This window comes from Mobula birostris, chromosome 7 (genome assembly GCF_030028105.1).
Source record: "Mobula birostris isolate sMobBir1 chromosome 7, sMobBir1.hap1, whole genome shotgun sequence".
Lineage (NCBI taxonomy): Eukaryota > Metazoa > Chordata > Chondrichthyes > Myliobatiformes > Myliobatidae > Mobula > Mobula birostris.
The window spans coordinates 35,546,196-35,561,351 of NC_092376.1; the positions used below are offsets into that span (position 1 = coordinate 35,546,196).

At 40.6% G+C, this 15,156-nt stretch overlaps 1 protein-coding gene across 2 annotated transcripts in view; it reads left to right on the top strand.

Annotated features, from left to right (window-relative positions):
- dclk1a (doublecortin-like kinase 1a) overlaps positions 1-15,156 on the top strand; it is an 82,207-nt gene that overhangs the window by 8,800 nt on the left and 58,251 nt on the right. For both annotated transcript variants that reach the window (XM_072264276.1, XM_072264277.1), the window contains exons 2-3: positions 187-281; positions 14,005-14,092. In XM_072264276.1, the coding sequence (XP_072120377.1) occupies positions 187-281; positions 14,005-14,092 (183 nt within the window). The remainder of the gene's footprint in view (positions 1-186; positions 282-14,004; positions 14,093-15,156) is intronic.

Consider the following 15,156-nt stretch of genomic DNA (forward strand, 5'->3'; position numbering starts at 1 on the left):
AAGAAACTCAATTATTTGTAAATCTTTTCAGAATACCATAGATTTCCTAGAAAATTCATTATTTACATAGATGCTTCTGCTTCAGAGAGTTTTTTCTCTTTGTACTGACAGCCATGTTACTCAGCTTTCCCAGGTTGCCCAGTACGTGTTATGAAATAATTAGATCATATTTGCTTCTTCTTCTAGTGAATGGAGCCCCTGGCAGCCAGCTTTCTACTCCACGTTCCACCAAAACACCAAGCCCATCACCAACCAGCCCAGGCAGCCTACGCAAGCAGAAGGTAAGATTAGATTAGATTATGAGGACACACAGTCCTCTTTTATTGTCATTTAGTAATGCATGCATTAGGAAATGATACAGTGTTCCTCCGGTGTGATATCACAGAAACACAAGACAGACCAAGACTGAAAAACTGACAAAAACCACATAATTATAACATATAACAGTGCAAGCAATACTGTAATTTGATAGAAGAACAGACCATGGGCACAGTAAAAAAAATAATCTCAAAGTCTCTTAAAAGTCCCAACATCTCACGCAGATGGTAGAAGGAAGAAAACTCTCTTCCTGCTGTTACGTACCCAGTAACTGGGTTGTCAAACCAGCAGAAATGGATCACTCAGTTGGAGTCTGGATTACTAGAACTAAGAAAGTTTTATTAAAGAAACAAGCAACACAGTAATCGAAAGGATAATAAATACAACAGTTCAGCAATGATAAACACACATGTGCACAGAATTAAGATAACAGGATCAATCAAGCTCTATCGTTGTCTAGGGGTAAATGACCAATTTCAAAGTGACGCAATGTTCAGTCCAATTTAGTTCAGTTCGCAGTAATCATTGCCGTGGCGATGGACAATGTGGGGGGAAGGAGAGAGAGAACAAGAACGAATGATCATTCAAAACGGCTTCCACACACAGGCCTGCGATATTGCTCACAAGCAGCTTTCGGGCGAGTGCTTTGTGATGTCACCTGAGGTCACCGACTGTGACCCCTCCTCCAGATGCGGTCGATCCTCTGCAGTGAACCTGGCACCCAAGCAAGGGTAGACACACACCAGGTTCCCGCTGATCGTACCTTTCCACCCTGTGTGTCTATGGCTTGGTTCTGCAACCAGCCTTCCAAACGACTCCCGCCGACTTGCGGGGGGGCATCGCTTCCAGGGTCTCGTTACCTCGTGGTGTCGTGTGTGTCCTGCCTTAGCGAACCTGTCCCTTTTTATCCCCCTGCTGGGGTATCGCCTGTCCATCACTTCAAACAGTTCAGGGTTCAAAGGGGGAGCCGCTCTAGACAGCTCTCTCTCCCGTCCCTTCATTACACATCTCCAAATACTGCTCCATTGTTTTCCTTATCTCTCTCTTGAAGACAGGTGGCAGACCAACTGCTGATCACACAGGACAGCTAACATCTTATCTATGTGTATTCTTGTCACACTGCCATGAGCTTCCAGCGCTGCAAACTTGCCGATGCGGCATCCTGGAAGCACCCAACCACAGTCTGACTCTCAGTCCGTCCGAAAACTTCGAGCCTCTGACCAGCCCTCTGACACCGAGCACTGAGCACCTTCTCTGCCGAGCGCTTCGACCCCAACCCCGGCTGCCAGCAACAGGCAAAGTCAAGGATTTGGGGCCTTCCCTCCGGAGACTCTCGATTGCACAGTAGCAGCGGCAGCGAACCGGGCATTTCAGAAGTTTCTCCAGATGTTCCTCCATGCTTCTCACGTCCATCTCCATCAAATCAGAATTGTGCACGGCCCCTATTTAACAAATACGATATCATTTCACCGGCGAGGCCGCACGCATTATATATAAATATATAATGATATATATTATAGTGACACATTATAGTTACATTTATAGTGACATATTATAGTTAAGTATATAGTGATTTCATTGGTCAAAGTGATTAATCATTATATAGGCAGCAATACTAAATAAATCTGACAGATATTTCAAAGGGGTTCATTAACTGCAAGGGAACTTTTTGTTGGGGAGAGCTATAGTTTTTCACGTGCATGTCGCTCAGCTGTAAGTATGACGATGTGACAATACAAATTGTTTGTGCTAAAATGAAAGGCGTAGTATTCCTCAGATAGCTGTTGCATTGTGTACTGGTTTTAATTATTATTCTTTCTGATCATTACAATGCCTAAAGCAACTAAATCTGCAATGAGAAGAATCAAAGGAATGCAAATATTTGCAAGCTCCGCTCCATCATTAGCATTCCTTCTATTTTCCCCTTTACAGTTAAAAAAAATGCTTGAATGCAGATAAACATTTCTTTTGCAGATATATCTGAGACATCATTGTAATTTTGATATACAACAATTTTAAAACTATACATCTGACTCTGATTTTCTTTAAATGTTTGGCATGGAACTGATTATAGTGTTCTCATTTTACAAATGCACTCTATTTGCAATAATTTTGAAGTTCTGATGCTACTAAGGCATGGACTGCCATTTATTCAAACTTAAGCACGTTCTAATTAATGGTTTGGAGACACAAGAGATTGCAGATGCAAGTATCTGGGGCAAAAATTAAACTGCTGGACAAGCAACATCCGTGGAAGCAACTGGATGGTCAACTAGTAGTTTATTTATGATAGGGCAGAACTGTTGACAGTGCAGTCATTTGATTCAAAATGACTCTCTTTGTGAATTTCAGCAAAAAAGTGTGTGTATAAAGAGCATGCCATAAATACTATTTAGGTTCAGAATGTTATATACTTAAAGATGCACTTATAACTTCATCCAAGATCACACAGGGCTAAACTGGTGATATCCAACTGTCCAGCATCACAGGGTCTGTTAGGTTTTATTCAGTGATTAATTCCACTTCAGTAAACAGCTACAACTAACCTGAATAATCCTGAGTTTCCAGTGAAGTAAGGGTTAATAGAATGTAAATTTTCAAACCAGACAATACATCTGGAAATATAATTCAAAGGACTGCGTGCAATACTGCACTTCAATTCATCTCATGGGGACTGTACCTCCCCCTCTCTATCAATGATTCATGTTCTGTGGGAGACTCAAATGTAGAGAGACAATAGAGCTAAATGTCAGAGGTTGTTACGTAATAGTATCACATTTAACTACTTTTATGATTTTACATTTTTAATTATTTATCTTTAATTTCTTGCTGAAACCAGAGGAAAGAATTGCATCTAAAGTTCAGTCATCTATGCATAACTTTTTAAAGTTAAGTGATGGTCAAATAATCACAAAATAAAAACTAAATATTAGTGGAACAATAGGGAATAATAAGTGACTGTGAAGCTGCTGAATGGTTGTAGAAGGCTTCACCTTACTATTAAATAGCCTGTGTGCAGTCTCAGTAATATGTACAGTGGTGTGAAATTGCTCAGTGGATTGGTCAAGAAGGTCCACCACCATTCTCTCAGGGCAAATAGTGAAGGGCATCAAGTGGGTCAGGCTCCAAGGATGAAAACCTATAATAATAGCTTTCATTATTCTTTGCTTAATTATAAGATCACTACTTGCATTCATTAACAAGACTTATTGACATTATTACAAATACTATATCAAATATGAACAAAAAGCAAAAATGGTTATTTAACATAATTAATATTTTTTCACATTTTATATGCCATTCATTCCTGTCCTTTACACGTATATTGTTCTAATATTGTAGATGGCATACTACCTTTCTAAAATCCACATCCACTAAAGTTGTATCTGAATTTATCAGACCTGTATTTCTTCAGTGCCTGTTAGTCCAATTATCACCCACTATTTTTTTGAAGAATCATCAAACTGAAGAATATTGTAACTGACGTTGTTGGCTGAAACCTGAACATAGTAGTTATTTCTCTTTTCATTTCTTTTGTCTTTATGATGTAGAATGAAGCCATTTGGTTCATCGTGTCCATGCTGTTTTTCAATCGCATTGATCTCAGTTTATTTCCCTTTTAACAAATTAAGAACATCTTAAAAACAAACCAACATTGATCAATCCCTGATTCTTAAATTTCATGGACAGTTTCTTCCAGCAAAGGATACAGAACCATATGAAGATGGACTTTTTTTTTGGTTTCAGCTTTACTATCACACTCAATTTCCATGCAGTGAGTAGAGTCATTTCTAAGCCTCCTCAGTTAAATGCTTTTTCTAATCTGACCTCTGCAATGTCCAGTGGTGGAGAGGCACTGAAGAACTTCTCCAAATTCTCCAATGTGACTCTTGTTTAATGCTGTACTTAGCATTCATCTCCAAGAAGACTGTCTGGCATCATTTTGATGAACACGATGAAGATTAGCTCGTGCTCTCGTTCAACCAATATCAGTGCAGATGAAACCATGCTATGAATATTAATTTACCAAACCAACATCTGAAGGAAATTTGTTCTCTTAGCTTTATTGAAATGATTCTCTTCCCCACTGTTTCTGGCAGTAACTTAAATACCAACATTGAACACACCTCTTTAAGTTCTAACCAAGGCAATCACCATAGTACCATTCCCATTCCCATTCCCATTCCCATTCCCTGTGGCTTACAGCTGCTTCATTTAGCTCTACAGCAACGGTTTCAGTGGAACAATGATCAGGCATGTTCTACAAGTGGTTGGTGATCTAAGATCAGACTCTACCTACAAAGATAAAAGTAAGCTTTCTAACCTTAATTTGAATAAGTTCACTTAGTATTACACAGATGTTAAGATCGGTTTCCTCATGTGCTGCTGCTTGTGCACTAAAGAGGTCAAGAGGACATTGTGTATTTTCTTAAAAATGCAGATACAGTGAATGTTGGAGATCTGAAATACAGACAGAACTTTTTGGACTAACCCAGCAGGTTTAGTAGCATTTATGAAGAGCGAAATTAAGTTGGTCAAAGAGTATTACACAAATAGGGAATCACTAAAAGAGATCGTGAAGTTAGGACATCATTTTTTTAAGAAGTTGTTATTCTAATTTTGTACCATTTTGAAACATTAATACTTGACCCCCATGTTGACAAGATGGAGCTTTTTTTTAAACTTAAAAAAATCTGACAGCTTAGTAGCCATGCTGTTGGAACAGGTTGCCAAGGGATGAAGGAGAACAGAATGGGGTGGGGGATGATTAAAATTAGTAAGAGGAAGGGAAATCAACTCTCTAACTGCTCACTGAGACCATCTCTCAACCCCACCTACCTTAGAAGCAGCAGCATGCACATGCACTATACCACAGATGACCCCAATCCAAGGCAAACATTTAGATTTTTAGGGCCTCAAGCAGCAGCATTGGTAATCTGGTGCAGATTTGCCATTGTTGCCTGCAGGATAAAGAAGTTGATGGATTAGGAAAGAATGAGTTAGCTGGACCTTTACTCAGTGAAATTTGGAAGAGTGAGAGATGATCTTTATCTTGCATTTAAGATTCTGGGGGAAGTTAACAGATTGGATGCTGGGACGATGTGTCCGCTAGTGGGACAAAGGATCGCTGATACAAAACAGAGATGAGGAGCTTCTGACTCTGTGGAATATGCAACCTCTGAGAATTGTGGGTACAGTTTAATTGAACATATGCAAGGTGGAGATTGACAGATATTTGAGCTGCAAGAACTGTGAAGAGGATATGGAGAGAGAGGCAAAGTGGTGTTGAAGCCAAACTTGGATCAGCAATGCTCTTACTGATTGGTAAGGCAGACCTGCTTCTGCTGGAGTGTCTTAGTGATTTTCTTATCTCTGACTAAAGATCAGTACATGAATATGAATGTAGGGAGCTGATGCTCATAAAATGTCATTCCCAGTTTGACAGTAGGTGAAAAATAATGGTTCTAGGCACTGACCTTTTGAATCAGTTTCTTGTGAAAAGGCAGTATTGAGTGCCATGCACAATGATGATGTCATTATGTGTGTAATGACAATAGGGAAATGCCATCTGTTACTGTGAACATGATTGGAGTAGTCACTTTAACAGCTGAGACTTAAGGGAAATAGTGCAAGGTGTGCAAGTTGATCCAATTTTTAGGCATTGGGGGAAAAAAGTAAGGATGCATTTGGAGATTAAAAATAAAACAGGAAATGTTTTAAAATATTTTGCATGCCACAGTTTACAATAGGATATTGGATTGCACAGAGGGAGGGAGAGTTTAGAAGTGAGTGGGGCAATCAGCGTAATTTGTGCGCCACTGTTCCCAAGGAGACATTGGATTGTACAAAAGTAGGCATTTGGCAAGATCCAGTAAAAAGAAGTAAGGTTTAAGCGGAGTGGTTGCTGTGTAAGTGGGCCATTGTTAGAGTGAGGAGTTGAGACTTCAGCTTATCGAGGCTTCAGTGAGAAGAGGCTTAGACTGTAGGTAGATTTTTTTTGTTACTTATTCTTTCTTTCTTATTTCATATTTAGAGCAGTGGGGATGCCAGGGAGGAGGATAGTGGAATGCTCCTCCTGTGGGCTGTAGAAAGGCAGGGAGACCTCCAGTATCCCTGATGACTACAGCACTACACCTGCAAGAAGTGTGTCTAGCTGCTGCTTCTAACAGACCGTGTAAAGGAGATGGATCTAGAACTGGATGAACTTCAGAACATTTGGGAGGCCGAGTGGTTGTTAGACAAGACATATGGGGAAGCATATAGTTACACCCAAGATGCAGGATGCTGGTAACTGGGTGAGGGAGGAGGGTGCGAAATGGCAGAAGAAAGCCACAGCAGTCAGGTCGCTGGCACTGAGCCTGGCTCTATGGCTCAAAAGGAAGGGGGAGAAGAAGATTTAGATAGTGGAATTGATGGCTTTGTGGCAAATTTTGCCGATGACACAAAGACAGGTGGAGGGGTAGGTAGCACTGAGGAAGCAATGCAATTGCAGCAGGACTTGGACAAATTGGAAGAAAGGGCAAAAAAGTGGAAGATAGAATACAGTGTTGGGAAATGTATGATAAAGCATTTTGGTAAAAGGAACAATAGTGCAGACTATTATCTAAATGGGGAGAAAATGCAAATATCAGAGCTGCAGAGGGACTTAGAAGTCCTTGTGCAAGACTCCCAGAAGGTTATTTTACAGGTTGAGTCTGTGGTAAAGAAGGAAAATGCAATGTTGGCATTTATTTCAAGGGGAATAGAATATAAAAACAAAGAGATAATGCTGGAGCTTTATAAGACACTAGTCAGTCGGTATTTAGAGAATTGCCAACTATTTTGGGCCCCTTATCTCAGAAAGGATGTATTGTCATTGGAGAGAGTCCAGAGGAGGTTCACGAGGATGATTCCAGGAATAAAAGCTTTAAGATAAGAGGAACATTTGGCAGCTTTCGATCTGAACTCACTGGAGTTTAGAAGAATGCAGGGGGAATCTCACTGAAACCTATCAAATATTAAAAGGACTGGATAAGGTGGATGTGGAGAGGATGTTTCCTCTGGTGGGACCACCCACGACTAGAGGTCAAAGCCTCAAAATTGAGGAGCAAACAGCAGTAAGGAGGAATTTTTTTTTGAGCCAAGGAGTGGTGAATCTGTGGAATGCTCTGCCACAGACTGCGGTGGAGGCCAAGTCCAATGGTATATTCAAAGCGGAAGTTGATAGATTTCTGATTGGTCAGGGCATCAAGGGATATGGTGAGAGGGCAGGTGTATGGGGTTGAGTGGGAGCCGGGATCAGCCATGATGAAATGGTGGAGCAGACTCAATGGGCTGAATGGCCTAATTCTGCTCTTACATAAAAAAAAGAAAAAGGAACACTTTGCATCTATTGATCATAATGCCATTAGTTTCAAGATAATTATGGAAAAAGATAGGTCTGGTCCTTGGGATGAGATTCTAAACTGGAGAAAGGCCAATTCTGTGGTAGCAGAAAGGACCTGGCAAGTGTGGATTGGACAGGTTGTTTTCTGGCGAAGGTGAACTTTGTAAGTGGGAGGCCTTCAAAATAGAAATTTTGAGAGTACAGGGTTTGTACCTGTATGTTCCTGTCAGAATAAAAAGCAATGAAACAGGTTTAAGGAACCTCGGATTTCAAGACATATTGAAGCCCTGGTGAAGAAAAAAGAAGGAGGTGCATAGCAGGTATAGGCAGGCAAGAACAAATGAAGTTATCAAGGAGTATAAGAAATGCAAGAGAACACTAAAGAAAGAAATCAAGAGGGATAAAAGAGTACATGAGGTTACCCTAGCAGACAAGGTGAAGGAGAATCCTAAGGGATTCGACAGAAATATTAAGAGCAAAAAGATAGCAAGGGACAAAATTGATTCTCTAGAAGATCAGAGTGGTAATCTATGCATAGGGGGCCAGAAGAGGTGGGGGAGATCTTAAATGGATTTTTTGCATTTGTATTTACTCGGGAGATGGACATACGGTCTATAGATGTGAAGCAAAGCAGCAGCAAACTGATGGACCCTATACAGTTCACAGAGGAGAAGGTGTTTGCTGCCTTGAGGCAAATTAGGATGGATAAATTCCCAGGGCCTGATAAAATGTTCCCTTGGACCCTGTGGGATGCTATTGCAGAAAATGAAGTGGCCCTAGTAGAGATATTTAAAACACTCTTAGGAACGGATGAGGTGCCATAGGATTGGAGGATAGCTGATGTTGTTCCAATGTTTAAGAATGGGTCTAAGAATAAGCCAGGAAACTATAGGCCGGTGAGCCTGACGGCAGCAGCGTGAAAGTTATTGGAATGTATATATTAGTATAAGTGTTTGGATAGACAGGAACTGATTAGGGACAGTCAACATGGTTTCATGCATGATAGGTCATGCCTAACCAAATGTATAGAGTTTTTCGAGGAAGTTGCCAGAAAATTTGATGAAGGCAAGGCAGTAGATGTTGTCTACATGGAGTTTAGTAATGCCCTTGACAAGGCCCTGCTTGGGAGGATGGTCAAGTAGGTTCAGTCACTTGGCATTCAAGATGAGGTAGTAAATTGGATTAGGTATTGGCTTTGTGGGAGAACCCAGAGAGTGGTAGTAGGTGGTTGCCACTTTGACTGAAAGTCTGTGACTAGCAGTGTGCTGCAGGGATCGGTGCAGCGTCCATCGTTGTTTGTCATCTATATCAACAATCTGGATGACAATGTGGTAAACTGGATCAGTAGGTTTGCAGATGCCACCAAGATTGGGAGTATAGTGGACGACGAGGAAGACTATCAAAGTTTGCAGTGGGATCTGGACCAACTGGAAAATGGCTGAAAAAGGCAGATAGAATTTAATGCAGACAAGTGTAAGGAGATGCACTTAGGGAGGACCAACCAGGATAGATCTTACACAGTGAGAAGCAGGACACCAAGGAGTATGGTAGAACAGAGGGATCTGGGAATAATTCCTTTTAAGTGGTGTCAACGGTAGATAGGATCATAAAGAAAGCTTCTGGCACATTGGCCTTCATAAATCAATGTACTGAGTACAGGAGTTGGGATTAGATTAGATTATGAGGACACTCAGTCCTCGTTTATTGTCATTTAGAAATGCATGCATTAAAATGATACAATGTTCCTCCAATATGATATCACAAAAACACAAGACCGACCAAGACTAAAACTGACAAAACCACATAATTATAACATATAGTTACAATAGTGCAAAGCAATACCGTAATTTGATGAGAGCAGACCATGGACATGGTAAAAAAAAGTCTCAAGATCCCGATAGCCCCAACATCTCACGCAGACGGTAGAAGGAAGAAACTCTTCCAGCACTGTAAACTTGCCAATGCAGCATCCTGGAAGCACCTGACCACAGTCCGACCCTGAGTCTGTCCGAAAACTTCGAGCCTCCAGCACCGAGCACCATCTCTGCCGAGCACTTCGACCCCGGCCCCGGCCGCCAAGCAACAGGCAAAGCCGAGGATTCGGGGCCTTCCCCTCCAGAGATTTTGGATCACACAGTAGCAACAGCAGCGAAGCAGGCGTTTCAGAAGTTTCACCAGATGTTCCTCTGTGCTCTCACGTCTGCCTCCATCAAATCAGAATTGTGTATGCCCTCCTACTTGACAGATTACAGATATTCATCACTAGAGAGGCCGTGTGCGCTGCATCACGCCACCATCTTCTCCTCCTCCCGATGTTATCTTGAAATTGCATAAGATGTTGATGAGGCCTAACTTAGAGTTTTGTGTGCAGTTTGGTCACCTACCGTACCTATAGGAAAGATGTAAATAAGATTGAAAAAATACAGAAACAATTTACAAGAATATTTCCAGGGCTTGAGGACCTGAGTTATGGGGAAAGGTTGAATAGGTTAGGATTTTTTTCCCTAGAGTGTAGGGGAGATTTGATCATGGTATAGATAGGGTAAATGAAAGCAGACTTTTTCCACTGAATTTAGGTGAGACTACAACCAGAGGGAATGGGTTAAGGGTGAAAGTTGGAATGTTTAAGAGAAACATGAGATGGACCCTCCCTACTCTGAGGGTGGTGAGAGTGTGAAACAAGGTGCCAAGTCGAGTAGTGGATGCAGGTGTGATTTCAACATTTAAGAGAAATTTGGATGGGAGCGGTATGGAGGGCCATGGTCGAAGTGCAGGTTGATGGGACTAGGCAGATTAAAGATTTTGGCATGAAAGATGGGCTGATTGGCCTGGCTTGGTGCTGTAGCATCTATGACTATCAAAAATTGTTGAATTCTTTTAACAACACCAATAACATTTAATACCTTAAGGAATGTAACTGTGGTTTTAATAGCTAATTTTTAGTGTAAAGGGGTTGATTAGCAATAATTAATGTGTATCACTTTGCTAAAAGATTATTGTACTTGAAATGATATGATCTAAAACTTGACTTCAAAAGAGATATTAACTACTATGTAAGTCTCACAACATCAGATGGTTCAAACCACTCCTCCTTCGCTACTGAGGCAGACTGAAGTGTTACTTTCATTATACAACTAAAGAACTTCATAATTTGAAGAGGAATCTTTGAATATTGGCAAATAAATGCACAGCTGCTCGCCACTTAATATTGCTGTGGGATTCGTGCACATATAATTACAGCATTATTAACTTCAAAATGATAAGCTTGCAAAGTTAAAACAACAGGAATTCTGCAGATGCTGGAAATTCAAGCAACACACATCAAAGTTGCTGGTGAACGCAGCAGGCCAGGCAGCATCTGTAGGAAGAGGTGCAGTCAACGTTTCAGGCCGAGAGCCTTCGTCAGGACTAACTGAAGGAAGAGTGAGTAAGGGATTTGAAAGTAGGAGGGGGAGGGGGAGATCCAAAATGATAGGAGAAGACAGGAGGGGGAGGGATAGAGCCAAGAGCTGGACAGGTGATAGGCAAAAGGGGATACAAGAGGATCATGGGACAGGAGGTCAGGGAAGAAAGACAAGGGATGGGGGGAACCCAGAGGATGGGCAAGAGGTATATTCAGAGGGACAGAGGGAGAAAAAGGAGAGTGAGAGAAAGAATGTGTGCATAAAAATAAGTAACAGATGGGGTACGAGGGGGAGGCGGGGCCTTAGCGGAAGTTAGAGAAGTCGATGTTCATGCCATCAGGTTGGAGGCTACCCAGACAGAATATAAGGTGTTGTTCCTCCAACCTGAGTGTGGCTTCATGTTTACAGTAGAGGAGGCTGTGGATAGACATGTCAGAATGGGAATGGGATGTGGAATTAAAATGTGTGGCCACTGGGAGATCCTGCTTTCTCTGGCGGACAGAGCGTAGATGTTCAGCAAAGCGGTCTACATCTGCTCTCACTCCATCCTCCCGCCACCCCACTAGGAATAGGGTTCCCCTGGTCCTCACCTACCACCCCACCAGCCTCCGGGTCCAACATATTATTCTCCGTAACTTCCGCCACCTCCAACGGGATCCCACCACTAAGCACATCTTTCCCTCCCCCCTCTCTCTGCATTCCGCAGGGATTGCTCCCTACGCAACTCCCTTGTCCATTCGTCCCCCCCCATCCCTCCCCACTGATCTCCCTCCTGGCACTTATTCGTGTAAGTAGAACAAGTGCTACACATGCCCTTACACTTCCTCCCTTACCACTATTCAGGGCCCCAAACAGTCCTTCCAGGTGAGGCAACACTTCACCTGTGAGTCGACTGGGGTAATATACTGCGTCTGGTGCTCCCGATGTGACCTTTTATATATTGGCGAGACCCGACGCAGACTGGGAGACTGCTTTGCTGAACACCTACGCTCTGTCCGCCAGAGAAAGCAGGATCTCCCAGTGGCCACACATTTTAATTCCACATCCCATTCCCATTCTGACATGTCTATCCACAGCCTCCTCTACTGTAAAGATGAAGCCACACTCAGGTTGGAGGAACAACACCTTATATTCCGTCTGGGTAGCCTCCAACCTGATGGCATGAACATCGACTTCTCTAACTTCCGCTAAGGTCCCACCTTCCCCTCGTACCCCATCTGTTACTTATTTTTATGCACACATTCTTTCTCTCACTCTTCTTTTTCTCCCTCTGTCCCTCTGAATATACCTCTTGCCCATTCTCTGGGTCCCCCCCTCCCCCTCCTACCTCCCCCCTTACTCACTCTTCCTTCAGTTAGTCCTGACAAAGGGTCTCGGCCTGAAACGTCGACTGCACCTCTTCCTACAGATGCTGCCTGGCCTGCTGCGTTCACCAGCAACTCTGATGTGTGTAGCTTGCAAAGTTAAATGGAATTTAAATTTTTACTGTACTTGAAGTTTTCAGTGGTTTTACTTTATTTTCCCTTTTTTGAGATGGTGAGAGGAATTAGGCATATTGTCAAAATGCCCATTCAAATTTAAAATAGGTTTATAAAGTCTGTAAACAGAATGCTGTTTTTTTTTCAACTTATAAGCAAACTTGATTTGAAAACAGTACTGTTTGGTGAAGTCTGTTTTAGGTCAGTTTGGAAAAAAACAGGACAATTTAATTAAAATATTGAATTTGAACAGTTCTATATTCCAGTACAGAACCTTCTTTGTGGGGGGGTCTATTGTAAACACATTATAGAATTACGCATTATCTCTGGGGAAACATTTAGTAAAACAATGAATGGTGATAATGGTGGGGAATATTACAGAAATGATAATCAGGGACAGAAAATGAGTGGTTAATTAAGTAGGAAAAGCCAGCACGTATTTGAAAGTAAGAAAGATCCCTCTAAGGGTTGATTGGGGGTGGTTAGTGCACGGTGGAATTCTCTGGCTCGCAATTGTGACCATTGCTTTACATTAGTTATGTATTCATGATTTAGATTTGGATGTATAAATCACAATTCCAAATTTGTAGATGATGCAAAAGGTGGAGGCAAAGAGGATTTTTGAAGTAGCTATTAATGGATTTCATAAAAAGTATTGATAGGCTGTGGGAATAGGCAAATACATAGCAGAAGATATTTAATGCTGAAAAAATGTGAATAGTTACGATGTGATAAGGAGGATCTGTATAAGCTACAGGACACAATTTTAAACAGGGAGCTCGTAGGAAATACATGTACCCCATTGAAATTGAAGGTGCTAATGTTGCCATGTGCCTGATACTCTTATGGTCACAGTTGTGGTTGTGGTCACAGATCTTGAAGTTAACATTAGTTAGTTTTTTGTTTTTATTGTCTGGATATGTAAAGTAGTCCTTTTTTTAAAAACAAATTCCCATGGTATATAAGGGCTTCTGTTACAAAATGTGAGAAGGTATGGGAAGAGGTATTCTTCTTGATCTGGTGAGCTTCACCAAAATTTTAAGGTTTGATTGCGACTGGGCACCTTGAGCCGATAAAAATTACAGATCTCCAGTTCTATTGGTATTTTTTTTTGTTTTGACTTTCTGTGTACAATATTAAATAGAAGAGATCAATGTTAAATCGTAATTCAAATTATTAGACTCTTGCATGAATATTTACAAATGTTTGCATGAAATGAAGTGTATTTTCCTGTGAAAGCAAAGTTTAATGCTTTCCCATAACTAATTTCAGCAAGTTATATGTGCACTATTCAACATTACTGCAGCTGACCTTTTCTTTAGGACTGAAATAAAATGAGCCATTGCATGGTTATGCACTTCAGCAGAAAATGACATATGAGGTTTATGAGGAATGTAATTTATTCACTTACTGCAATGACATTTCTCTTTGCTGCTAGAGCTCTCAACACAGTGGATCCTCAACATCTCTGGCATCAACCAAAGTTTGTAGTTCCATAGATGACAATGAGGGGCCAGGTTGCGAAGGTATGAATTCATTTAGCATGTAGTATTTTTGTTACATTGGTCTATTACAGTGTATCGTTTTTTTCTCTTTTATAGTTTATGTTTGTTTTTGTTATGTGTGAATGTACCAGTTAATAGTAGGGAAAGTTTTTTTTAGCTTTTTATAAATGCTTCAAAAGTAAATCTCTCAAATGCTGGAAATCTAAATTTAAAACTGAAAATGCTGGTAATTTTACCAGGTGAGGCAACGTCTGTGGAGAGATAAAGATAATTAATGTTTCAGACTGAAGACTTCAATTAGAACTGGGAAAAAAAGTTATATTTAACAAAAAGATTTACATTACAGAGAAAAGGGTAGGGGTTAGAGAGAACAATGGGGAAGGTCTAGAACAAACCCTCCTCATTTTCTCTGCAAGTTAAAGATCTTGTTTATCTCTTAATATTTCTCAGTTCTCACAAATGGTTATCAACTTCAGATGTTAACTTTGTTTCTCTTTCCACAGACGAGGCCTCACCTGTTAAAGCATTTCTAACATTTCCTCTTTTTGTTCTATGTACAATATACCTCCTTGCCACTCTTTACAAAATCGTGCAAGTTGTGAAGTTTTCAAGTATTAAATTATGTGCATTTTAATTATCAAAGTTACTGTCTTTGATACATCTTGCAGATTAAAATTAGATCATTTATGGAGAATTTGTTAGGCATTTACCTTACACCGCTAACTTCTGATATCTCATAATGATCTTTTGGGATTTCAGGGTCTCCCACTTTGGGTGTCATTATTACTCTAACTTTAGAATTTTTAGTTGTCTTATTTGTGATTATTCCATTATGCAGTTCTATTCATTCATGGCATTTTCCATTTATACCTTGTAGTTTAATGTATTGATTTATAAATTTCCTCAGTTTTTAAATTTGCCTCAGGAATTTTCCATCCTTGATAATGTAATAACACTATGTTGCAAAGGTAGGATTGTTTTTGAGAAGAATAACTTACACGTAAGTAGAAATACAAATAATTAATGTAATTAGATTTTAATGTAATCTATTGTACAAGCACAATAATGTAATTTTTGACCAATAA